The sequence below is a fragment of the Lepisosteus platostomus genome, chromosome 23 (assembly GCF_059453375.1).
Source record: "Lepisosteus platostomus isolate fLepPlt1 chromosome 23, fLepPlt1.hap1, whole genome shotgun sequence".
NCBI lineage: Eukaryota > Metazoa > Chordata > Actinopteri > Semionotiformes > Lepisosteidae > Lepisosteus > Lepisosteus platostomus.
Window position 1 is genome coordinate 11690086 of NC_142633.1, and position 25888 is coordinate 11715973.

The 25888-nt window shown below is 40.5% G+C and overlaps 1 protein-coding gene across 4 annotated transcripts in view; it reads right to left on the reverse strand.

Moving 5' to 3' along the window:
- The window catches only part of pax7a (paired box 7a), an 84844-nt gene that overhangs the window by 41815 nt on the left and 17141 nt on the right, over positions 1-25888 (reverse strand). For all 4 annotated transcript variants that reach the window (XM_088616888.1, XM_088616886.1, XM_088616887.1 and 1 more), the window contains exon 5: positions 3069-3268. In XM_088616888.1, coding sequence (XP_088473014.1) covers positions 3069-3268 — 200 coding nt within the window. The remainder of the gene's footprint in view (positions 1-3068; positions 3269-25888) is intronic.

A 25888-nucleotide genomic window follows, 5' to 3' on the forward strand; every position in this document is an offset into this window, starting at 1 on the left:
ATGTTGATTTAGTCCTGTGTGGTTTCCCCGTTGAGGAGGCAGGATAAGCGGGGAAGCTGGGGAGATACCTGACCATGTGTGAGTCTTCCCATCGAGGAGGAAAGATGAAAGGGTGGCTGGGAAGGGGCCTGACTGAGTGAAGTTTCCTGAATGAGGCGGCTAGAGCAATGCCTGACCGAAGAGAAGATGTCAAAACTGTCCATCATGCTCCACAAACACAGAGGCAGGAGAGTGTCTGTCATCTTTCATGACAGCAGCCCTTCCATTCCCTACAAGCATGAGGGAGAGAATGACTATGCCTGGGAGGTTATGGGAGCTTGTGCCTGTGTTTGTATGTCTGTGGATATGAGGTACAGGTTCGAACAGAATTGAGGTCTTTTGTGACCTCAGCTGCCATCTCTACTAGTCAGGCTTTGTGGCTTCCAAAGCAAGCTGTCATTTATCATGCAACAATTCAACTTTCAGTGCATCTAGAGGTAAGCAGCATCACACTGACTCACCTATAGTTCAAGGTTTTCTGAAAATTGCACATACATCCTAACGCTTGGAAAGCACTGCAGCCCTTCATGGAGAAAACCAGTTTCCCACATGAAGGAGACTCCTCCTATACTTGGCTCCGCGCAGGAGAGAGCAGGCTGAGAGCTCAGAGGAAGGCTGTGGAGGGGAATGTTATTCCTGAGAGCGGGCAGAGACGGGATAGCTCAGTTACACGACGCGGCCAGCAGACCCCTCCTGGGGATTGGTCCGCACCAGCAGCTCTGTTAACACGCTTGATCCCCCTTGAACACCAGCACACTGCTGACCTCTGATTCTGCACTCACATTCACGACCACATACATTTTCCCACAGCGAGTATTAATCCTATAAATTATTAGCCCTTTGTCTCTCATCTCATCTGTGCACAGGCTCTGGGTTAGAGCCTGTTTGTGTCTATTCTGTAAGTTTGTCTGTGTGTGTCCCATGAAACTAATATTTTTTAAGATGAGGGATGAGAGATGTAGGTACAAATCAATAATTTTCTAGGATGTTCAGCCCTTGAGACCTGACTCTGAAACGTTAATCAATCTAATTAATAATCATTATTAATGAATTGTTTTTATACAGCAGTTCCTCATTCTTAAGTGCTTACAAGTAGGGGGGTGGCCCCTGCATATACCACTGCACTGCAGTCCACCAGGGTGAGGAGAAGCATCCTTTTTGTGCCAGTAGACCCACTACACAGTGGACCAGGCGGAGAAGCAAGAAACTGCTTCACCAATAAAATGAAGGGAGAACTGTAGGGAAGCCTAGATTGTGTAAACCTGGATAAACAAAGAGTCCCCTGGGATATGTCAAGACCAAGTAGTCAGGCCTTTGGATTAATGTTTCATTGAAACGCAACAAAGGTTTCCCAGTCTCCTTACTGGAGAATTGGTTTGGAAATACTACTTACAGCCACCACCTGCTTCTCCTTGAGGTCTCCCATTCAAGTCCTGACCAGGTTTAGCTTTGCTTAACTTCCGAGGTCTGCCAAGATCAGGCTAGGAGGTGGTAACAGCTAAGAAACACTCCTTAACCCTCTGCGCATTCCAGCCAGCAGTGCAAACATATTGATTTCTCTGTGCCTAATGTGAGCCTTTCATTGTAGCTTCTTTCTTTTCTTTCTCAGTCAAAATAAATGTGCACAGCCATTCATTACCAAGTACCTCACACCACTGGAAAGAAAAGCATTCCTGAAATGTAATACTGAGTTTTCATACTGCTGAACAAACAGTATGTATTCTATACTAAATATATTTCATACTGCTGAACAAACAAACAAATAAGCTGGTTGTCTACTGCACAGTTGTCCACTGTGCTTAAATCAACTCACTATGACAGGAGGAGGTGGACCTATATGCAATGAAACTGTTGATTTAGGGGGTGTGTGGGACACAATCATCTTATTAGCTTGATTGTGGTGAATAATTCTGAACTCACTGAAGTGCCGAGAAAAAATCTAACTGTGAGCCACACATGCAAAGCTAGACCTATAGGTTGTCAGTAGGTGTTGTCAATTTCTTGCAATTCTAATTCTCATCTATTTTTGTGACTGGAAAGAATAGTCTTATATGTTACTCAAATTTGATACTACATACTTTCAACTGCACAATATTCCACTATGTACTGTACTTTCCTATAATTCTTTTCATGTTGGCTTTTGCTTTTACATTTGACATTCATTTCAAACAGAACCCTAGAACGAAGTGTAATTATTCTCTTCTGCAGCACCCAAAGATGCTCAAAGAGTGATTTCTAACATTGTTCTTCCATGTAGTTTCCACTTGTGGAACATGGTTCATGTTTCACTGTTCATTCTCAAGATATCAGCTGGGTTGACTTTGTCTCAGCCTTTAAAGACCTTGAACACGTGTATCAAGCCCCCACGTCATTTTCTGCATTAGCAGTTCGCCAGTCCATGGGTAGTACTACCTTTGTCCTGAGCGACTGTTGGAAGTGTTGTGTCAATAGCTTATGAATAATATCTTGTTTCACTGAGTACAATTGGAAAGATACCATCAGGCCCTGGGGAGTTAATAATCTTGAGTGCTTCCAGTATCCAAACCCCTGCTGACTCTTCTGTGCTAGTACTATTTTATAAAGAACTTTCTGCTGAGGCATGTTGTTGACTTCTTCCTTAGTGACCTCTTGAGTGAGATACTCATTTAGTAATCAGCCTTTTCCCTTTCATTTTCTAGAAATTCCCCATTATTATCCCCAAAACATCTTTTGTTGTTCTTTTACTGTTGTAGTACTGGAAGAATGTTTTATTATTTATTTTAGCCTCCACTAGTGTTTTCTACAAATATTACTAGACTGTTAAAAGCCGTGACGTCACTTCTGTAGCTGGCTCAGTGCATGAGCCCTGTTGCACTGGAAATTTAGAAAGCCCTATAAAATAGTCTGGACTGTGGCCCTCCTCATCTAGTCTATTAATACTCACAAACCTTCAGGAAAGGAAGTCAGATTAGCGTAGATGAAGGAAATCAAATGAAAGATAAAACCATAAAGCCTCCCAGCCCCCGTGCCCGCAGTGTGAAGCCTCTGACCTGCACGCGGGCCTCTGTCAGCTTGGTCCTCTGGGCCAGCTCCTCGCGGGTGTAGATGTCTGGGTAGTGCGTCCTCTCGAAGGCCTTCTCCAGCTCCTCCAGCTGCTCCGCCGTGAAGGTGGTCCGACTGCGCCTCTGCTTGCGCTTCAGGGGCAGGTCCGGCTCCGACTCCACGTCTGAGCTCTCGTCCATGCGGTTGCCTGACGGAACAGGGGTGAGAAGGCACCTCAGCACAAGGAGTCCTCCACTGCCTGACCGACAGCTTTGGAAGCTCCTTAGACTGTTCCCTATTGCCTGAAAACCAGTAAGCCTCAAGACAAACCACGCAGCTTTTGTCCTCTTCTGGGTTTCAGGTAAACTGAAAAATAAAAACAGCCTTCTGTTTTAAAAGTCTGCCAAGCACCTTGACACCATTTTTAATATGTCATCAGATGAAAAGCGGCAAACAGACAGAGGGGGAACGTTTTTGTTTTTATTTGGGAATATTTGCTTGACGTGACCTGTGAAGTCTTGCTACACAAATCACATCTCTGGTGTTCGGGCTTACTTGCCCCCAATGAAAACTGTGTATTAATGGGAGAAAAGAAGGGAAAAAGACGTCAAAAGTAACCATCAGGACATCTGTGGGCCACAAGAACAGATATGGCTGTTTCCATAGTGATTGGGTGTGTGTGGGGGGGATTAGAATGATACAGTTTCCTATGACTTTCACTATTGGCAAGCTGGAGACAGCAAATATTATTTTAATCTATAGTTATTTATACATGAGAGGCCTTTGTGAACACAATCCTGCATCAGAATACATCCGAACGGGCCCTGCAGCCACAGTGGAGTGGCGGGGGGTGTTAATCTGCCCAGACCACCTTGGCGATCCATGTAGCACTATTCTTTTACAAGCGCCTGGGGGCTCGCAGAGGAAAACAGCAATGTGTAAATATTTGCAATATAGTATTGCGCTGGTTTTGTCACATCTCACAATTAACATGCACTTGCACATTGAGCTGAAAAATAACTGAAGCACACTTTCTTTTAATTTTTTAGTCAGTCTACCACTTCAGGTATAGTACTGCATTATGTGTTGCATGTTAGGATAATATTTGAGTGGTTTGGACACTTCTCAGTCCAGAGATAAGGGGTCTGGACATAAAGATATATATGAATTAATTTCTTGTTCTTCACAGTACAGTATATATTTAGTCAAAGTAAGTAACCACAGACATCTATTTCACTATTATCATGGGTCACCAGAGTGGTACAGTATATCTGTACTTTGATCAGTGAAAGCTGCTATGAATCACGGGAAATATGCACATTAATTAGATCTGAACATCTTGTTAGACAGTTCTGTTTTCTAATGTTATTACATGGAAAGAGCTAATTAGCAATCATATGTCCTACAATTCATATTCTCTCAAAATTCATTCTAATCTCAAAAACACTACAAACCTGAGGAGAATATACAAATACAATTAATTAGCCACCTACATACTAAATACAAATGAATAATACTGTAACTGTTGTCAAACTTCCTCACTTAATTGTAAGGGTAATACATGAATATAAAAATAAATCAACATAATGAATTACATGATTATTTAAAATGTGCACTGCAAATACTGGTATCAGGAGGCATGTAATTATACATATTTTTAATTTGTCCTGCAATTTTGAAGTCTCATTTCTGAAGAAAATTAATTTTAAGTAGGGGAGTCATATTCATGATATTTTTATGGCTGTGGCTTTCTTGACCAGTATGTCCCATAGGTGAAATCGTATTTTATCCATTTCTTATTGGGCAATCGTGTCATGGTCTAAAATGAGCAACACTCAAGGAAGCACTTTCCAGAAGGGGTGTAGGTGGCATCTGTTCCTCAGCCCTACAACCAGGGAACAGACACCCTGAGAAACAAAGGAAAAAAAGACTGACAAATGACATATTTCTTCCTTTCTTTTCACCCCATAACCACTTTCCGCCCGTCGTATTGATCCCCAGCAGGACTCGTCTTTTTTTGCCCCTTGATTTTGTTTTATTTTATTTCTTATTTTGAGTTTCAGGAGTTGAACGGCTGATCCCTACAAATCCTCCTGCCAGCACTGGAGGTCCTCTCCTCCAGACACAGTGCTTAATCAGGGCCATGACTTCTGTTGAAATTTAAGCGATTCCAAATTAGGGATGGCTGAACTCTTATTTCTTATTCAAAGGTATTTATACAGGCTTGCCAGTTCGCTTGGAGTACAGCCGATTGCTTCCAGCAGAGGTGGCAGATCCTTCACTAGCCAGTTTGAAGAAAGGGTGGCGATGGGAGCTCGGGTAATCAGGGAAGACTCCCTCACCGACTGTTAAACTCTCATCGAACCCTGCCATTGGAAGACTGGCCACTTTACACAGCACATTTACTTTCTCGGCACTGCACAAAACCAACAATCCTGCAGTATGCTCACATTAGAAACACAAGGCTGATGTCTCTTTTGTTTGCACTGTCATACAAGCTATCATCACTACAGAGATGCTTAGTTGGAAAAAGTTCTGATGTAGCCTACATGAGCAGTTAAAGTTGTCATCTACCTACCACAGGTTGAATGGATGGAATCATATTCTTGAAAGTGACCTGAAACTCCGGTACTAGCATGGCTCTGTTCAATATATTACATAGGTAAAGTACTACTTTAACGTACCAACTCTGCTTAGCTATCTATAACTCACTTGTGAGTTACAGCTTCCAGGTACACACTGTTGCACTTAAAGAATGACCCAAAATAACCAGCTCTGATCTGTCAAGTGGCATATACTCTCTTTCATTGTTTTAGGAAACAAAATCATGAAGACAGTTTGGGGGAAAAAAAAAGTATTATTTATTTTTTCCACGATTGGTGCTTCAATTTACATGATTCCTTTACTTTCATGGTAGAGTTCAAAACGAACATGATCAGCCTTGCTTTAATCTTCCCTGTGATTCCAGCTGTCACACTGCTAGTAACAAATAAAAACAAACATTAACAAATACTGTACTGCATCCAAAGCACAGCTATCACTTGAATCCAGTGCTGCCAGCCATCAGGGATTTTACACAATGGATTTACACAATTGCTGTACGTGTCTGTGAAGAGGTCTGCAGTAGCTGTTAGATGTCTCCAGTGTCTGCTCCCCTGCTAATGTGAAGAGTGCCTAGGGGGACAGGTGTGGGGCACGCAGAGAAGCTGGAAGTTTTACACAGTCTAGGTCTTTAACAGCTTAGCCTTAACACCTCCCTAAACAAACACACACACATACACACTTGTCAAATGAAGGAAGACAGTATCTTTCTTTCTCCCAGGTGGAATGTAGGCACAATGAAGAATGCACAGTGGGAAATGGCAGGTGTGTGCTGGAAGAGGGAGGCTTCTTTGGGTGGGGAGAATCAGTCTACTGTCAAACCCTTCTAACACTTGTAGAGGAAAATAATACAGGCGAAGTGCATCTGCCACATTTTCCACTAATGATATGGACAGAAAGGGAAAGGGAGTGGAAGACAGAGTGTGACTGCTGGATTGTTGGCCAGTGTGGACTATTGTAATTGCTCACTGAGATCTAAACACAATTCACTGGGCTGAGTTAGAAGCACTGGCTCACAGCCTTGTCCCATGCAGAAACCCCCACAAAGCATGACGTGCGTCGTGAGATTCGGAATTCGGATCGGTGCTGCGCGAGCTACTACCGAAAACTGTTAAGCTGGTAGCGTGTTTGTTTACCCCAAAACAGGTGGGGGCTGTCAGGATCCAAGGGTAACGGGACGCCTTCTTGTGCCTGTGGGTGTGAGCCCGCACGTCCCTGTAATTCAAGTGGATGTGTGTGTGTCTCTGTAGGCGAGGGTGTGCCGAAAAATAAAGGAAAAGAAGAAGAACAAGGGAAAAAAATCCCCCCGCCCCCCCTCCTGTGCCGCTAAATAATGAAAAAAGAACCAGCAAAATGTCTGGCACTCCTGGTCAGCTTTGGAGTTTAATTAAACAAGGAATTATAGGATTAGGTAGAGACTATCATTACAGGCCACTCGAGGAGTCTTCTCACTGACTTCTTTTTGTCTCCTGGAGCTCAGGCTCAAGAATTCTCAACGGATTACATGTGGCCACAGGACATGAGGGCGCATTAATGAAATCAATTTTTTTTTTTATAAAGTAAAGATTGGTTCTTCAGCCCTACTCCGCAGTGCTGCAAACATGTGCATGTATATATAGAGGCGAATATGTACATGTACAGTGAAGCCCTTTGTTGGTTTTTATGAGGATGCAGCAAACTGCTTTGCTACTAACTTGCCATGACAACACTTGAGACCAGCACAGTGGTCTATATATCACTTTCCAAAGGCACCCGGGAGTCCTGGGGCTGGCTGTAGCTTTCATTTCAGAGACAGCATGGAATTTATTTGTTCTCTTCTACATGCTGCTGGATTTAGAAAAAAAAATCCCACAATAGCCAACCTTACTTTGCATCTCTTATTTGTGTCCACTAGCATGGGCTTAGAGGAAGATTTAGATTACTCCTTTTTTAAACAGTCCCCCATCTCCCCGCTCAAGGCGTCAGAAGTTGCTCTTTTCGAATTCAGTTTTTAAAAAAAGAATGCAGCCACTCGTTTCTAATTGAGTCACAGAATGCAGCTGTCTTAATGTAAGTTTTGGCTGAAATTCCATGCATGGCTGATGAGGATCTCTTTAGTGCCGTTTCATTCTGCTCCACTCCTCAGTCTTACAGTCATTTATCCTCCATGTGACAACACATACCAAGTGCTTCAGTCAGTCTGTATAGTAAAATGAACCAGGCAGACAGAAACCTCGCACAGAAGTCAACACCTTGGAGCAGAGCAACGAGGGATTATGGTAATTGAGTACCGAGTGATGCATCTTGCCCTCTTCTTGTCTACAGTGCTTGTGGTGCCCAGAGATTGGCATGCTGTGCTTTATCAGGTGAATGTTAACATGGCACAGGATATAACGAAGGCAGGATGGCACAAAGGTGGTGGAAAGTCAACTGCACCATTCTTTGCAAGCTGGATTTGTAAAAGCAGTGACAGGTGTTAGACTGCCTTGTGACTGGCTCATTTTCTAACAGAAAGATACAGCCCATGGTTCCAAATTCAGTATCTATGAGGCACGGCAGAGCTTTCCATTTCATCTGCAGTCACCAAGGCTAGGATTTAACAACAAAAGCTGTCTGATGATAATATAATACCGTGCATGGTTAAATTTAATTTTCCTATAAACTTGAAGCTGTAAGACTGGTAAGAGATGAAGGAATGAATACTCACAAGGTTTTCACATTAGTTTATGAGAATGTTCTTTGACATCAGATCTTTTTTTAAAAAAAAACAACAAATCCCATTACACAGCAAGGTCATTTTTTAATCATTTACCCTGTATTGTAACAAATAAAGAACATCCTGATTACACCCTATATAATAATAAGGCTGTAATTCCATTTTAAGGTTCTGGGGAGATTGATAAACTACTCAAGCTTTGCTCTCATGATTTATCATAAAATTAAAGCCTAATTATGTACTATCGGGTGTGTATTATTCCTTTTAAAGTATATTCCTCTAGGGTACATGGTAATTTATAGATATATATTGTGTTTAAATACCATGTATTCAGGGCTAAATGAATCAAATATAATCAAATAGAAACTCTCACTCATATCTTTTGAAATTGAACTTCACCACTAACAAATGCCCACTGCCCCTAAGTCAACTCTGTGTTACAAAATAAGAGAGATGCTACTTTCTGACCAAAGCTGATTAAGAATGCAGTAAAATGCGTGGTTTATGTGCCAGACACTCTGTATCTTCTCCTTGTTTTAAAATTTTAATTAAATGATCTCATTAATTAGAACCTGGTCTTATAGTTCCCAATGGGATCAGTGCAACTTGTTGTGATAACAGCAATCAGCGATAGATAGGGGCCATTATTGTTAGCTAAGAATGTAATATTTTCCAGCATACATCTGTCAGAGCACCACACTTTCTCCACAGGGAATTCATGTGACAGATTAGTATGTTGGTGGCATGGTGGTGGGGTTTGTGTAGTGTGGGGCAGTGATACTATGATTTCAAGGTACACCTTAATTTTTACAACTGTTTCAAAATTGTATTAGCTGAGTTAAAACAAATCTAAAAAGCAACGATTCACAGATAGACAAAGCCTGCCTGTTTGTTCTCCTACTATTTACCAGGTCTTCCTTTCTAACGCGGATATTTCCAAAGTTTGACACCCAGTGCATTCCCAACAAGTACTCCATTATAACTTCATAGTGTTCATTCTTTCCAGAAATATATTTTTTTAAAATATGAAGTGCTACTGCTCTGATTCTGACTGAAGGACAAGAAATGATGCTACTAGGAGTTTAGAGTCGACGCCATGGTTAATTTGAGCTCTAAGATGATGTTTATTTCTGTTCCTTGGGAGGGTGGCAGAGATCTCTTTGTAGTTATGACTACCCCATAAAAACAGTCCATCCCTGCTGCAGCTCATTGTTAATTCCAGTGCCTGTTTTGAGTACAAGCAGATGGAATATCCATCATGAGTGCTATGCCTGGGCCCCCTCCCCACGCCTCTCTCCCCCCTCTATTTTCTTTTAACCTTTTTTTTCAGCGTAGTCCTCCCACCCTCTCCGAGCTGGCCCTTTTGTTTGGCCTTCTAAAGCGCCTGAGGTAACGTGGCCTTGATCAACTCCCGGCTGCAGCTGTGCAGTCCATAAAGAACGCCGGGCTCAGTGCTCAATCACTCCGCAGTGGCAGGGAGACAAACGTTTCGACATCTGTCTTCATCAGTGTTACTAGAGGTACCACTGTGCCCTTTGCAAAGGGGTTTGTATGCATGTGTGTGTATGTGGGGGGTGCGATTTGTAAGAACCCACTGCGTTTTTATTTAAAAGAGAAGTACATCACCGCATCTCGCAGATTTGACGCCATCATGCCATGTACTGGTAGGAATACAACATTGATAAAAATTTCCCAAAAAGCAGAACGAGTTCTTCTGCTGTGAGATGGGCATAGGCTTCTTTCGGAGATGTGACCTATCAGAAATGACTATCTAATTAATTAATATACTGTGCAAATTAGTGACCCAAATCTGTTAATAGGTTCCATCCCATAAACTGGTGCACTCAAATCTATTCGTGCCAGAAAATAAAACATTTTGCCGACTCAGTAATATAATAAGCTTCCTCCAGAAAACTGAAGCACACCAGGTTGTTCACTTTTCCTTTTCAGACCAGGGCTCTTACCAAAACCCTTCATAGCATTAGGCAGCAGAATTACAAATGGATCGCTTATATACATCTGCGATCTATATCAGCTTGTGCAACAGTCAGTTAAGGACAGAGAAACACAAGCTGGTCATCACCATCCTGCATCCCTTCTCCTCCATGGCCCTGTGACTCAAGTACCCCCTAGCCTTCTGCTCAGCAGCAGTGTCCAGTGTTCTCAGAGATCACTGAAATACCACGTTTGTGCAACCGAGCGGCTTCACCCATCATGACTTGAAATCAAGCCTAGCTCCAATCAGAAGGCAAGCCATATGCCTTTCTTCTTGCTTCACTAAACCTCAGCCAATGAAATCCTCTTGCACACAGGGACCAGAATCTGCAAGCGCAACAGGGTGCAGTATCGATTTCTAATGCCTCTTTCCTGAAACCCAATTAGTTCCAGCCAAATTATCATCCCACTCTGCTTACAATATTTTACAGGCGTCTGGAAGCCTACCCTTGGCAAAGTGAATGACACCAGTTGAAACAGACTGATCTACAAACATGATATTTTATTTTGTTTCCCAGAGGAAAAACAACCTAACAAACAAACAAAGCATATCTCTCCTGTTATTTTATTTATGTGTTTATTTTGTGTATGCCTTTTGTTGTTGTTGTTGTAATTATTCTTTTTGTCAGTTAACTGAGATGGGGGGGGTGGGGACTCATTATACAAGCACACTATAATGAGCTCAGCGAGCCCGAGATCTGATTTGCTATCTTTGACATCCATCTGCCTCGCTGCAATCTCTGTGGCTTCAGGCTTGGATATAAAAACCGTTTCCTTTCCTAAGGTCTGTTTGGGATCTGAACTTCAGATACTGGTATGCAGAACACATGAGGGAGGGTGGGTGGATGGGGAAACTGCATATAAAACTGAAAATGAATGACAGGAGAGCTTGCCTACTTTTGTTGTACTGCACTGGTGGGTGCTTTCAACTTCTAAAGTATGGTTTCTCAAGTCTTTCGGAGAGTGTTTCTTATGGGCCACATGCAAAACTGTCTTTGATGATGGTGTTCCTGATCCTCAGACAGTGTATGTAAATAGTGCAATAGTGAGCACTAACAAAATGAGCACTGCCTCTTGCATCTGTCCCGTCTGTTTGCGTAGCAAGGACCACAAGCTGTACCAATACAACGTAAATCCTAAGAGCCAAGAATACATCAATCTTGAAGTGTATGTTTTGCAAAGAAGGGTCAGCCACAATTTCTTTTTCTTTGCCTTCATTGCATTTATACATACAGTATTGTCCGTCAGGATCCTTTTCCTGCATGAAATGCATCAATGATCATGATCAGAATCAATGACAGCACCCACCTAGCTGACGCAGAGCAGCAGCCCCAGCTACACAGCAGAGCAGGTGGAGAAGAGAGCAACTGCTTCACCAGTCGAATTAAAGGGGGAACTTTATGCCAGAATGCCAAATCAGACAAGCCCAGTGTGGAATTCAGCATTATGACTCTTGCTAAATTGCAACGTACTGCCGTCTCAACTAGTGATACTAACCAAATAGCCTTTTTTATTTTAATCATTAGCAAAGCAGCAAGGATTGTCTAGCACTGATACAGTAGGTACTCCAGATACTCTGCCATCCTTTCCAGTTGCACATTTTCAGACATACTTTTCACACTGCAGAAGAAACAACACATCTGATTATATTTAACAGGCGTTTTACAGCAAAGTTCAATTCAGAGTTCACTTTTTACAAGCAACTCCTGCAGCGTAGTTAATTTAAAGACTCGGCCGAATGAGTGACTTGATAGATTATAACAAGAACAATGGCAAAAGTTTTCCCAAGTTCTTTACTCACCTAACCCCTTGAGTTTTCTGCAGGCAATGCTTAATGGAAGGTTATTTACTTTGACTGGTACAGTGATTCTTTGTGAATAGCATCTTCTGTTAGAGATATTTTTGTCAGGCTGCAATAATGTACACACCAGTGGGAAAGCTCACACGGTTAAGAACAGTCAAGCCAGTAAGAAACAATTAAGCAAGTGGATGTCTCAGCACGTGTTCATTTAGTTTAAGAGAAATACCGCTTTGTTAGACTGACGCTAATTAGAAGTGCCCTTTACTATTCTGATTTTGAATGGTGTTCACTTTTGCCTACTTAAATGTGATAAACAGCTTATAATGCTGGTCTCTGAGAGTGCCCTCTGTTCTAAAAAGACTCAGTGTTAAATCCACAGATGAATATACACTTACCAACAACATCAATGCAGAACAAGCATTATGCACAAGAACACCAGAAATATTTGTGGTTTGTAGTTCTCGAGTAATTTCCTTTTTCTTGTACAGAAAAAGTTGTTACGTGTTTTAAGGATCGTTGTGGAAAAAAACAATGTACTGTTAATCTGAGCTCTACCTGGCATGTTTCTTCATTTCTTTTCACAAACCTTGGGATCCACATTAAGAAGTCTTGACTGATAAGCGTTAGTAAATGCGACATACTGGTGAAGATCTAAAAACCTATCTTCCACCGCGGCTGTGAACTGGTGGAAGGACCCCTCACTCCCAGGGAGAAAACCCCATTTTTTTTTACTAACTGTCATCCTTGTCTCTCGCCGCCACTTTTTAAAATGTGGGCTTACTCCCTTCCCCCCCCTTTCAACTTTGCACATGAAAATTCCTCTGCCTTTCTCTCCTTTTGTTCCGAATGAAAGCAGAACCTTAAGGAGACGATGAAGAGGACGACAACGACAACGAAGAAGAAGCAGCAGAAGAGGAGGAGGAGAAAGAGAATCCAAAGGGGAAGAAAAGAAAAAAAGGAGGTTCTATAATCTTTGGCTCCCACAACAAACAATTAGCCCCCTTTTTTTTTTCTTTCTTCAGAGTAAAAAAAAAAGTTTGAGTGGGGGGGTGGAGGGAGACAAAAATAAGCAGTGGAGGCGATAGGCTTTTATGGGCCTTGTCATGTGTGTGAAGGAGCAGTAGCTTTTTTGTCTGTGCGTCTGTGTGAGTGTGCGCTCACCTTAAACAACAGAGCAGTTCTAGGGCCTCTCAGCTCTTTCAGCCCGATAGAAGGCGCACCTTAGGGGGCCATTAAGGCTTGAAAAGAGGACTGACAACCCCGTGCAGCTTTGTGGGGCATCAATAAACGCTGACATATTGACTCTCTGTGCCCAAGCTCAACTGGAAGGTGCTGCCTGAATATTAAACCATTAAGGGTTGAGGGGGGGGGTGGGGGTGGCAGCAGGATCTTTAATCTCTGGGGTCTCAGATCCAAACCCTGCAAAACTAGAAGGGCTACCTGTTTCCCAAAGAGAAATAGACCGTTCTCCACTTTTCTCTCTTCACTTTAAAATGTCGAGATTGTTTTAGCTAGTATATTTTTCTACAGCTATAAACAATATCAGATGTCAAGCAGCTGCCTCAAATATCCTGTACGGTCTTGAATCCCTGAAGTAACACAAATGTCATTACAAATTAGAAACTGAGAATAAAAAAAAGTCCAAGAGAGCTAGTCCAAAAGTACTAAGAGTTAAGAAAAAAAAACATACTAGATGGTTTGTAATTGATATAGCTTTGAAATCTTAAAATGACCATTATCTCTCAGACCCCCACATGTGTTGTGATTTAGACACGGAATAATCTAAAATAAAATCCTAAATGGAGAAGGCCTGCTTTGCACATTTCCATCAGTGTTTAATACATTAGATATTCAAGAAACCTAAGAGTTATTTGAAAAAAGAGCATTCTAGCAAAATATGAATTTGCTTGTAATTCATGTATTTATTTAATTTTACAAGTTTTCCCTCCAATCACCTGTAAATATCCACAGAACCATGTGGAATCTATTAATACGCTTAAATATAATTTACTTAGACATAAAACTTCAATGCTATACCACACACGTCACAATAAAAACAGATTTAAAAACAGCATAACTCTGTTAACACTAAATGAAGAAAGAAAAATGAACAATGTCTCACCAAGTATTAGAAGAATTTCATGTTTGCAATTTCCTGGCACAGGCACACTGCTTAGATTAAAAGATTTGGCTTTAAAAAATCACTGATTGAAAACTGGAGAAGTACTTGATTCCATCTCAACCTGTCAGCTTCTGGAAACAGGTATTGAAAAGAGGCAGGTTTAGTTTTACAGCCAAGTCTCTGTTACTCTTCTTTGACAATGGTCTTTCATTTCCTGGGATTAAGAACACACTAATTGGGGTCTCAGAAAACACAAGTTAAAAAATTAGAAATATAAGCAGCAAAAGGACCAGATGAACAGAAGAGTAAACAAGGAGAAGCAGTCTGATAGCTGCTTAAGCAATCAAACCTTGCTTGATTATAAATCCTGCCAGTGACTATTATTAAGTGTTTTGCATATTGTTCAGCATTATTGACACCAAAAAGTGAACCACTGGGGTCTGCTGCCCACGCTGCAGAATTCAATGCTCAGAATCCCTCAGTGAACCTGGCTGACTGTACGGTTTTCTAAAAAAAGGAGAGTAATTGCAACCATTAACTCAATATATTTGGCAGTTCTCCTGTAGACCTTGAATTTAATGGATCTGGTGCCTTTTAGAATAAAACATATTTCTGCCTTAGCAAGGCATTGGAGACCAGACCTTAGGCAGGAAAGAGCAAAGTCTCAGAGCCATTGATGCTAAACTGACACCCATCCTGCAGCGCGACCAAAGAGGCAAGACAGACAAGCAGAATTTAAAAAGAAAATAAGATGAACAACAAACCTTCAAATTTCATCAAAAACCAACACACACACACACAACCTTACAGCAGATAAATGCTACACACTGATATGCCATCTCAAGGTGTAACGTGTTGCACCCTGTCCATTTTGTTTTTCACGTTCTCGCTTCTACAGCGCTGTGCTTTCCTTAATGCAGTTTGAATCCGTCGTGTAAAATCGATAAATATTAAAAGGTGGTTCTGAGTCAAGCCAGGGGGAGCTGGGAGAGCTCGGCGCTGATGTGGGCAGATGGGGGCAAGGAGAGGGATGTGATGAGATGAGCTCACACAATGGTGTGAGAGGGAGAGGCTGGAGGTGGACAGCTGCAGGGGAAGGAAGAGCAGATTGCCTGGGGCAGGACCGAAGTCCCAGCACCCAACTGCTCCCTGCAGGCCACTGCAAGCCCACGTGCACAAGGGAACACTCACGCACGCAGAGGTACGACAACGAGCCTGTGTGACTCGTTCGCCCAACGCGCTTCTCCAGCAGCTCAAGACTTATTTTTCAGCATATCCACAAACGTACGGATGCCTTGTAATAAAAAAAATCACAGTTTGGTACCTAGACTGCCCCTGCACGGCCGAATCCAAAGAAATGAAACTAAAGCACTACGAGAGCTGGACTGGAATGTGAGTGAGGTAGCTCTGATCACGTTCAGTTTACTGGGTGACATTCACGTACAAACATGAAAGTGCTTTTCCACTAAAACCATCGGAATAAGTCATTTCACCTTGTTATTATATTAAATGATAGCCTCACTACATATCTGAACAGAACCTTGTCAACAGCTCAATGTCAGTGAGAAAATGTTACATTACTTCAGAGATGTGCCGGGGCTCATTAATGTACCTGGCCCAACCAGTGAATGAATGCTCTCATCATTTTCATGGTGACCGAAAAGGATCAAAGAGCCGGCACTGACTTGTAATATTTGTTAATCAGATTTAGTCGTGCTGTAACAATAAATTGGTGTTATAGTTTATAGAGCACAATGATATTGTGAATAATATAAGACAAGATTACCTCCAAGGTCCATCACAAAACAATCAGTCTTTTTTCCCTGTCGTAAACAAAATGATTACACAACATGCACGCAGGGAATCAACACTATCCCTAAACAACAACAAAACACACAGGCAAACGTTACACTCACAGTGAGGACCAACACAGCCTGAGGGCTTCTCAGAGTTTCACTTTCTATTAGTGGACAGAACTAATGTAGTCAGTAAAATCAGTCCCACTGGCTTTGATTTAAACTACCCCAAACAGTCACCTTCTAAGTGCTTCCAGAAAACCCTTTCCAGATTATGGCACTTTTATCCATCCAACACTACAAAATATATTCCTCAAAGACACACATACTGTAGCTAATACAGTACATGCTTAGGACTTTAACATAATCAAAGATGAAGAGACTCCAAAGAACTTCAGACACAAGGCTGTTCCAGAAATCTGCTGAGTGTCCATTATTGTGGCAATATGCTTTAGCAAACTAGCACATATTAAGTGCAAAGTCTTTATCAGTTCTTTCTTCCTTCCTGACATGTGGTTTTGTTTGTGATAAAAAAAAACAACAGCATACGGAAACAAATGGCTGAGCATCTTTTTGAACAAACTCTGATTTAGATTACAGGGGCAAAGAAATAGCAGACATACCGCCTGAATGAAAGCAAGCTCTCACTGGACAGCTCTGAGCTTAGACAAAAAAAGTATTATATAGAAAAGTATAATCTTATTTTGAAAAAGGCCGATTCATATAATATAGGCTTTTCTGCGTCAAATAAATAACTGATTTGAGCTACTTGACTCTTCTTTAAAGATTATGCCTAATGGGCTCTTTAAAAAGGCAACAAGACGTGTTTTTTGAAGTCAGATTGTTTGGCATATGATCTGACATGCACTCCCACTTTTCTTCAATGTGACATCTAATAATAAAAATGTTTAATCAGCTGTCAAAGATTTTAATTACATTTTGACTTCCAATGTAAAAGGAAAGTGTGACAATTACAGAGAACATAAGTTATGGAATGGATATACAGTATAATGGTTGAAAAACAACGTTTTCCACTTTTTAAAAAAAAAGCCCCCCCACAGCTCCCCACCCCCAATGCCTTTTCAGCTTACAGCAATTCATGACAAGGTTTGACCTGTTTTCTGCTTAAACGTGCAAATCCAGCAAGATACAGAAACACTGGCACATCTTCTCTGAGCTGTAGTTTTAGAAAGGAAGATGGAGCTGCCATGGAGATAACTTCGTTTAATCATTGCTGTGAAACTGGACAAATAGCTTCTTCCCTAATAAAATTAGCACGGAATTCCTGTTGTCCTTTCTCATGAGCTTTTGTGCTGAGAACAGACTTTACCATGGAGAAGGAACCTTTGAAAGTCTTCCCATAGATGCGCTCTATGAAAAATAGATCCAGATTATTTTTTAATTTCGTTTTCTCTTTACACGTTGAGGTCTGTCAGGGACAGAACCAAACAGAAGCTCTGTTGCCCATGTGATCACTGTGGGCAAACAGAAGACTATTTAATATTTCCCATCTGAGAAAATGCTGTTGCTTTACTGAAGTTGCGGTTATTCATGCCGGAAATCTGTCCTGGTTTGCAGTCTCTATTTTCTCCACTGGAAAAAGAAAAGCTTTTTTAAAATCAGTGCAAGCGTAGCCTGAGGAGAGAGTGACAGTGGATGCATAAATAAGCCCATTAGTTAAAAATGTAAGACAAGCTCCCTGTTTGAAGTTAGGGAGGCCGAGCTCCCTCTCACAGCTGGCTGGCCCTACTGCTGTTCACACACTGGCCAATGCATTCACATTTTAAGTTGGTGGAAAAAATCTGAACAAATTTCTGATTTGTAACACTCTAGGAACATGTTTATTGTCTTTGTGCGAGTGAAAAACACACGTATAAATAAAGCAAATGAAGATTCCAGGGTGAAGCCGTTAAAAAGCATAAAATAAGAAATTTTATGGCCGTAAGTGGCGTGGGCGTGATGGTGATTTTTAAACTAGCAGACCATGGTGGTAACTTAGCTTAATCATCGCTGTGAAACTGGGCAAATAGCTCCTTCCCTAATTACTGTTGCGTATTATGTGAGCCATGCCTCTATTGTAATAAAATTAGCCAGAAATTCTTGTTGTGTGTTTCTAATGCGCTTCTGTGGTTACCAGAGAATTGGAATAATCCACTGCCCTATCCACAACTACATGGGCTGTCAGAGCTTGACAACTGTGGCAGGCACAGAGAAGCAGGGAAAACAAAGTTTGAAACAATTTAAGAACATTGAAGTACACTTTTTTTCTTCATGTATTCACATTCTGTCCTTCCTTTTTTTAACGAGAAGAGATCAACTTTGCTGCAGAGCCTGCATGTTATGAAAGCCAAGCTATCTTTTTTTTCTTCCACAATTCTTTAAAGAGAAATGAGGAAGTGTATTATTTTACAAGGCCTGAGAATCTACAGCTTGGTAGCTATATTCATTGATTTCATATTCCCCTAATCTATTTATACGTGTCACGGAAAGCCACGATAATATGTTTTTTATTATTTTTTTACACCTGCCTTTAAACCACTCTTACTCTATTTTATGCCTCCGGTATAACCTGGGGTTTTCTTCAATGTACATGTTTTTTCATTAATTTAATAATTGGCAATACTACCTACAGGTATTTGGATAAGCTCTTCTGCAGTCATCGGTGTAACTGTTATGCACAGGAACATTTCTAAAGGGGATAAGTTGTGGGGTTTATATTTCTTTAAATGAGCAGCAAAAGAAATATATACTGTAAATACCAAGATACAATAAAACCCACAGATAAAACTTTTTAACGAATCAGTTCCTTAGTGACAAAGGTTTTGCATACATTCAACTACAAAAAATAAAAGCCTTATTAATTTAATGTGTTACATTTTTAGCAAGGAATATCATGATGACAAAGGCAAATCATCTCAAAGCAGGTTTTGTGATACAGAAAAGTACAAATCCAAAGGAATGTATTTAATGAAATGATATCATTTTCAAAATCAATGCCTAAACTATTATTGTTTCTCAGGTGAGTGGTATTTCGGGAAACTTGTTTATGAAACATATATATGTACAATATACAATGTACAATATATTTGCTAAATACCTATGTATGAATAGCTATACATACAGCATGTAACCCAGTCCTAAGCCAAACATTTAAGGTGTCTAGTTACACTCCACATTAAATGTGGTCTTCTCTCTCCCTGCCCCCCCCCCCCAAAAAAAATAGGATAAACATTTTTACTGAGTAGCAGGCCAGTAAAGAGTGTCAATATTATCGCTCTCCTACTGTTTTGCTAAGGAATGTCAGCATGTTGCTCCTAAAAGCAGAATAGAGGAATCTGGTAAGCAAGGATATGGTACACAGCTTAAAACAGCTGACAAAACATGCCGGAAAGACAGGGATACTGTGTGGCCTACAGCTTGTACAGCCTGCCACAGAGAGTCCAGATGCATACAGCAGCTTGACAAGGAACGGACCAGTCAGTTCACATCTACAGAGCCAAAGCAGCAACAAGCATTCTTTCCCAAATTGTTCAGAATGAAGAACGAGCATTTTAACAGATTTTTCTTTTAATAATAATTGAATACCACTTTTAGAGGAAAACAATATTTCTAGTTGTTCAAATGATGCAAGTGCTCTCTTTCTGTTGTTCATAATTTTATACTATGAAATGAATGTGAAATAAGTGATCTACAAACATTACTTTAATGAGGTGCTGTAAATGCTCATAATTGATAGGTTTGTACATGTGCACTGACAAGTTCTATAGCTGCTAGAATCCTGCACCCTGTTAAAAAGCTCTTCAGGGTGAATGTGTGTGCTTCTGTGTCCGACCTAATGGAATGGGACTGATTGATCAGCTATAGGTGAGAGGAGTACTCTCAGTTATGACCTTTCCTATTGACTGGCTGAAGTCTAGGAGTCAGAAGGAATGAATGAATTAAAATGTTTGTAAAATAATAAATAAACACCCGAGCAAGCTCTCCTTCTGAGATCAACATCAACAGTTTTATTAAGCTTGGAAGCTGTGTGTTCGGACCTTATCTTAGTGGTGGTGTTTGAGATGTTTAGTAACTAGCACCCAGTTCACGCAAGCTGTGATGGTCTGAATTTATACCTGCTCATATCTGATCCACATCATCTCCTTAACTGATTGATTTGTGTTTGCTAGTTTCATTACTTTGATTTATTTTTTCCCATGAGGCTAATTTTCACTAACTTATGGAACGGTGTATACTTTTTTTCAGGGAAAACTGTTCTGGGAGAGGATAGGAATATGATGAGGAATAAGTGTCTCGGAGGGCTTTTCCTACCCAAGTTTATTAAGAGAACAAAAATAATTGAATAGTTTCTGGAAAACAATGGGAGTGAAATTCTCTTACACACAAACATAGATACGCAATGATGACTACTAAGATTCAATTCCACACTAAGCTTTTACTCATAGGTGTTTTATGAGTAATATAATACTAGATAACAAATGTTTGTATATGTTTTAATTTCTTTATGCTAAAAAACAAGTATATGGCAATCTTTCTGAATGTTTAGCCATTTTGGTATAAGATACAAATATATCCTAATAGATCTGTACTGTATGTTGTAGTTCAAAATGTAACCTTTTTGCTTTAGGGATCTGTAGGAAGGAACAAATAATGTTAATGACAAGAAACATCTGATAGTGCTTCGGGTAGATTTGATTGGAAAATGTGATGGATTAATTACTGCTACCCTGTACAGTGCTTGCTGCTCAGATCTAGTTTATCTTCTGGTGTTGTGATCAAGTTTTTGAAGCTTCTGATCAATGTGATAAATCACTCCATGTCAAGTTTAGGTTCTGCTCGCCCACATTAAACTATATTAATCGAAGCTGCTCTAGTAGTGGAAACCACCACTGGAGGCTTTTGAGTAAACTGTTGATGCCTCTAACATTCCCGCATTGTAAATCCTGATTGGGTCTAAGCATCGGCTACGTCTCTGCGGTGTACACTACAACACAAAAGACACAAGTAGGACTGTTCTTTAGTCTGCTTTTTGAAAGGATTGTAGAAAGATATTGACGCTACTGGCTGGGGCCCTTTATGACTGTGCTGTTATATAAAACACAGTTGAATGCTCTATAAATGATTAAAAAAAACTGAAAAGCACTTTAAGGAGACAGGTGTTAAGTAGGATTATTTCCCAAAAATCACTGCATCTTTTATCTTGGGCAAAACTTTTCTATGGCAGTACTTAAAGAAAAAAGGTTTACAAGCTTCAGCCTTTCAGTGTTTAGTTCGCTATCAGTGAACTCAATACTAACATATAAAAAGCAGACACCGACACACCAATTACAATATATGTTTATAGATTCAGGAGCCGATTGATCCCCCAGACTTACAAGCAATATCTTTCATTATTGGCAGGCTCAAAAAACAGGGAGAGCCGCTATGGGGATAAAAACATAAATGCAAGGCATCCATATTTAACGTTCCCATTGATGGAACTTCCACTGCTGTACTGTTTCTAAGCCAATTTAATAAGACTATGCTGACTGCCTACACCCCTGGAGTTCAAGTAAATGATGAGAAAAAAACACAGATTTAAATTAGATGTGACATTTACACCTTCCAATACCTTGTCCAGGTAAAACAATGACATATATACACATTCACAGGCATGCACACACGAGCAATTGACATTAAATATGACTCCTAAAAAGTGTCAGCAGATGTTTAAGACAGCAAACTCCCGTTTCTATTTGATTTATCAGCTTCCAAATAAAAGCGTGATGACCACCCATAGCAAGTCTCAATGATGCTGGTTAGCCTCAATCATACAACACAAGATCCCACTGTTTATAAAAAAATAACATTCTATAGTAGTCATTATATCCAGAGAACCACAATTTTGAAGGGTGGTTTCCAATTTCCTACGGGTGCAAATAACTACAGTGCTTGGATTTTATTATGCTTTTCTGAGTTCCAGAATGTTTGCAAGCTGAACAAATTATACAGTATACAGTATGCACTCTGGGTCTGGAGGTGCCTAACTTCTATAAATAGTGAGAATATGAAAGCCACTTTGGTTTAATTAAACCTGATTGTAAATCACCTTGCAGAGATCTGGTCATCCCAATAACATTGTGCAAAGCAACACCTACATTTTCTCAATCGCCCACAAACCACTGGGATACAGTAAGAACACTTGTTGTGAATGCGCTGTGGCTTTAACAGTTTAATTGGCCAGACTACATGACTGGAGCACAAACTCCAACATGGCAGCATGAGAATAGACTAAAGTACTGAACCCCACTGCCCTTCTCTTTGGCTTATATTTAACCATTTTTATGATCCCTGACTGCCCAGGGTAGCTAGGGATCATTTTATTGCAGGCTGTCTTTTTAATGGGCTCTTCTTAGCAGGGTACCCAGAGCAGAAAGTGCCATTGTCTCTCAGAGTTCATTAATTGAGTTAATATGTACTTGTTCTTTGTTGGAATTCAGGAGGACTCAGCTGGTGGGGGGGCAGAGGTGGGCAAGGGATGGTCAGGGGTTTCTGTTTGAAGTCGCATTACAAGGGCATTTCCTTCAGGGGCTGTAGGCACTGTTTACTACACCCACAGAATGTTGGAACCCCTGTGGGATGATTACCAGGGTAGTCATGGTAAACAACAATGAAAAGACACCATAACACATATCAGAGTAAAAGAATTCTCTGGACCTCGGGAAAATACAGAAACAGTACTATATTCAAAAGAAGGCTCACATTGTCTCTCAAGCTCCCTTTACTTGCAAAGGCATAAAACAAATTAGATCAACAAAAATTGAATACTGTCAAAAACAATGTGCTTCTTGTAATTTTACTTAAAACAGATTTATAACGAGCCATGCACCAACATCAATGTTCAACAAATTATTTTAATCCTCGAAACAACTGTTTGATTCTTACTTTGGATGATTTTGTGTAAATCTGAATAGCTTCTTTATTAGGCAGGATTCACTGTTTCTGAACGTTGGCCATAAAACTTCCCTTTAACATATTCTAGAAACACAGCGAAGCCATTTTTGTTTTGACTTGGTTCAGTTAGAAGTGAGCAAATCCCTGCCGATGTAACAGGCCAACTGTTCTGCCATTAAATAAGACTTTTTTTTATATAATAGCAAATATATTGTTGGTTCCACAGTAAGGGTTTAGGAACTAATCTACAGTACTGAGAGCCCTTGTGTTTTCCTGTGGTGAGGTTCAGAATTACTGGTAAGAGTAAAATAAATGCCTCTTCAAAATAAATTGTTTTTCTTGTCTAGACAAATACCTACTCAAGACTGCCAACAAACTGGAATGTCATTTCAGTGCTTTTCCATTTCTCTCTGATCATCTTGTAACTGTATTTCTTCTTCTAATGAAAGAAAAAGATTGTCATTCAAAGGCTGTGCAGATCCTTACCGAGTTGTCACACTGGTCAGAGACTTTGATGAATTTCTTCAATGCCAAGACACTGATAAACACTCCACTTCTGATTCTCTACAGCACAACGTGTTGTATATATCTGCTATTAAGAGAACAGGACTCAAATAATAAGCACTAAAGTCATTATTTGATTGACACAAAAAAAAAACAAATTCCATTACTAAACGTACTAACAAGTGCAGGGATGGCCATCTGACCTCTGATACAATCCCAAGTGTCTAGGAAAAAGAAAGCAGGGAAATAAGACTGATTCAGAAAGGATGCTCGGGGAAACTAACAAAGTAATGATCTTTTCTCACTGTTTTGTTTAAAAAAGCCTCATCCCTTCTAATAGCTGTCCCAGAGTGTAATCTCCCTCTAATCTGCCTCTCTCTCCCCCAGCCCCCTTTTTTCTTCTTTCTTCAGTTTGCTTCAGATTGCTTTAGTTAACTACCCTGCTGGAATATCATTCCCAGGAGAGGCGATTGTGTTGCTAATGTTGACACCTGCCAGATTGGGCTGTGGTGCTTTCACAGCACTGCGGCTGGACTGCGGCCTGTGATCCCTGCCTGTCCGGGGTCACCCCTCCTGGGAGCCCCCCTCTTTAGGAAGACTAAATGTTGGGTTAGTGGGGGTCACAAATCACACCCCTCTCTGTGCCGTCCCTGAGCAGGAAACCTGAAGGAGCCACAGCTCTTACCATCACGGGCAAGGGAAGAAGAGGAATCTTTACTGCTTCTGAATGTCTGCTCCATGCTGTACTTACAGAAACATTAGCAAGCAAGACACATTTTATAACCACCTCATGTCAGGTGCTTTGCAACTCAAAAAGCCAGACAGTCAATAGTAGTGTTTTTCCATTGCAAACAGTTCTGGAAGAGGACTGCTAAATCGTACTTTTCTTTTTTTTATTTTAAACCCAATAATTAACTAAATGCACAGATCCAGACATTTGGAATTCTCTACTTAATTACTAATTGTGGAAGCTTAAAACACAAAACCATAAGTCACATCCTTCAGGTGCACAAACTACATTTTAACTCCTAGATGCACGAGACAGCAGCAACTGTTGTTGCTCCAAGCTTGAACTTTCACACCAGAGCTCTCAGAAGGGCGACATGGGACTAACCAGTAGGGTGTTATAGCAAAGGACACCTCAGCAATTAACTTGAAGGTGCTTCCTTCTTCATTTTCTAATGAAACAACTAGAATTGAAACAAGTGGATCTTTTTTTTTCTTCTTCTACCGTTTTATTGACCTGAGATTCAGCGAGTTAAAGCTGAGAGCATCAGAATTTCCTGTTGGATGCACAGAGGCAAGACAGTCAAAACGATCAAATGCCAGAGCAGGGCAACGCAGAGCGCATATGGCAGCGCTACAGAGGGAATGAGACCCTGTGCACACGCTGGTACCCCTCCCACTGCAGATGTACATTAATGCAAAAAAATACAGATCTGCGGTGCCCAAGAAACACCCATTCCTTTTAACGCGCTGTTGTCTAGTTTGATCGTGTCAGTTTGAAGGAACCCATTCAAAGGTATTCATGCATCTGCCTTTAAGGCACAATGACTGCTACTTTATAAACTGTCTGCCCGGTTGCCTGAAGGCTTTAGTTCTTATTGTTTTCATCCTCTTAATAAACTTTTTGGAGGAGTTCATCAACTCGCCTGAATAGCTGATGCAGTGAGTCTCAAGACGTAAAATAACAGAAGGCTCTTTTTTTCCCCCTTTTGCTTTCTTTTTTTAAGTGGGCATTTGTCTGTCAATGGAGAGAGTAGGCTGTCAGACATCAGAAGGGTCTTAGAACCAACACAAGGAAAAAAAAGGGCATTCCATTAAAAGAACAAAAAGGCTTTTAACAGAAGAAGAAGAACAATTGCATTTTCCCTCATTCTTGGAAAAAAAAGAAGACGATACAAGCGCTCTGATATCTTACTTGTTAAAAAAAAGGGAAAAAACTTCACTATGTAGGCAAATTTCGGCAGGGATGTTTAAAGACGCTTTAATGTAACGTTTTGCATGGTTTGATACAAAATATGGAAGGTGAGAGCAGTCTTGCCTCTTGTAAACCCCGCACTACAGTGCAGACAGCATGATTAGACTGCATACGTGGTTTGGAGTTGCATAAAAAAAAGATATAGGATGCATCAGTGAAGTAAATAATTAGAGCAGTATATTTTTCTCCCTTTTTCGGGATTTTAAGATTCGCTGACACCCGTTAGACAGGCAGCACAAATTTTATAAATGCAATAAATTTTAATATTGGCAGTAAGCCATTAATCCACTGTTATACCTTTAAACACTGTGAAAATGTTAGCAAAACTTTAAAGCCCTTAATAGATGTCTATTTTAATTAATTTCATACCTAATTAGGACGGACTGCGCATTTCAGGCTC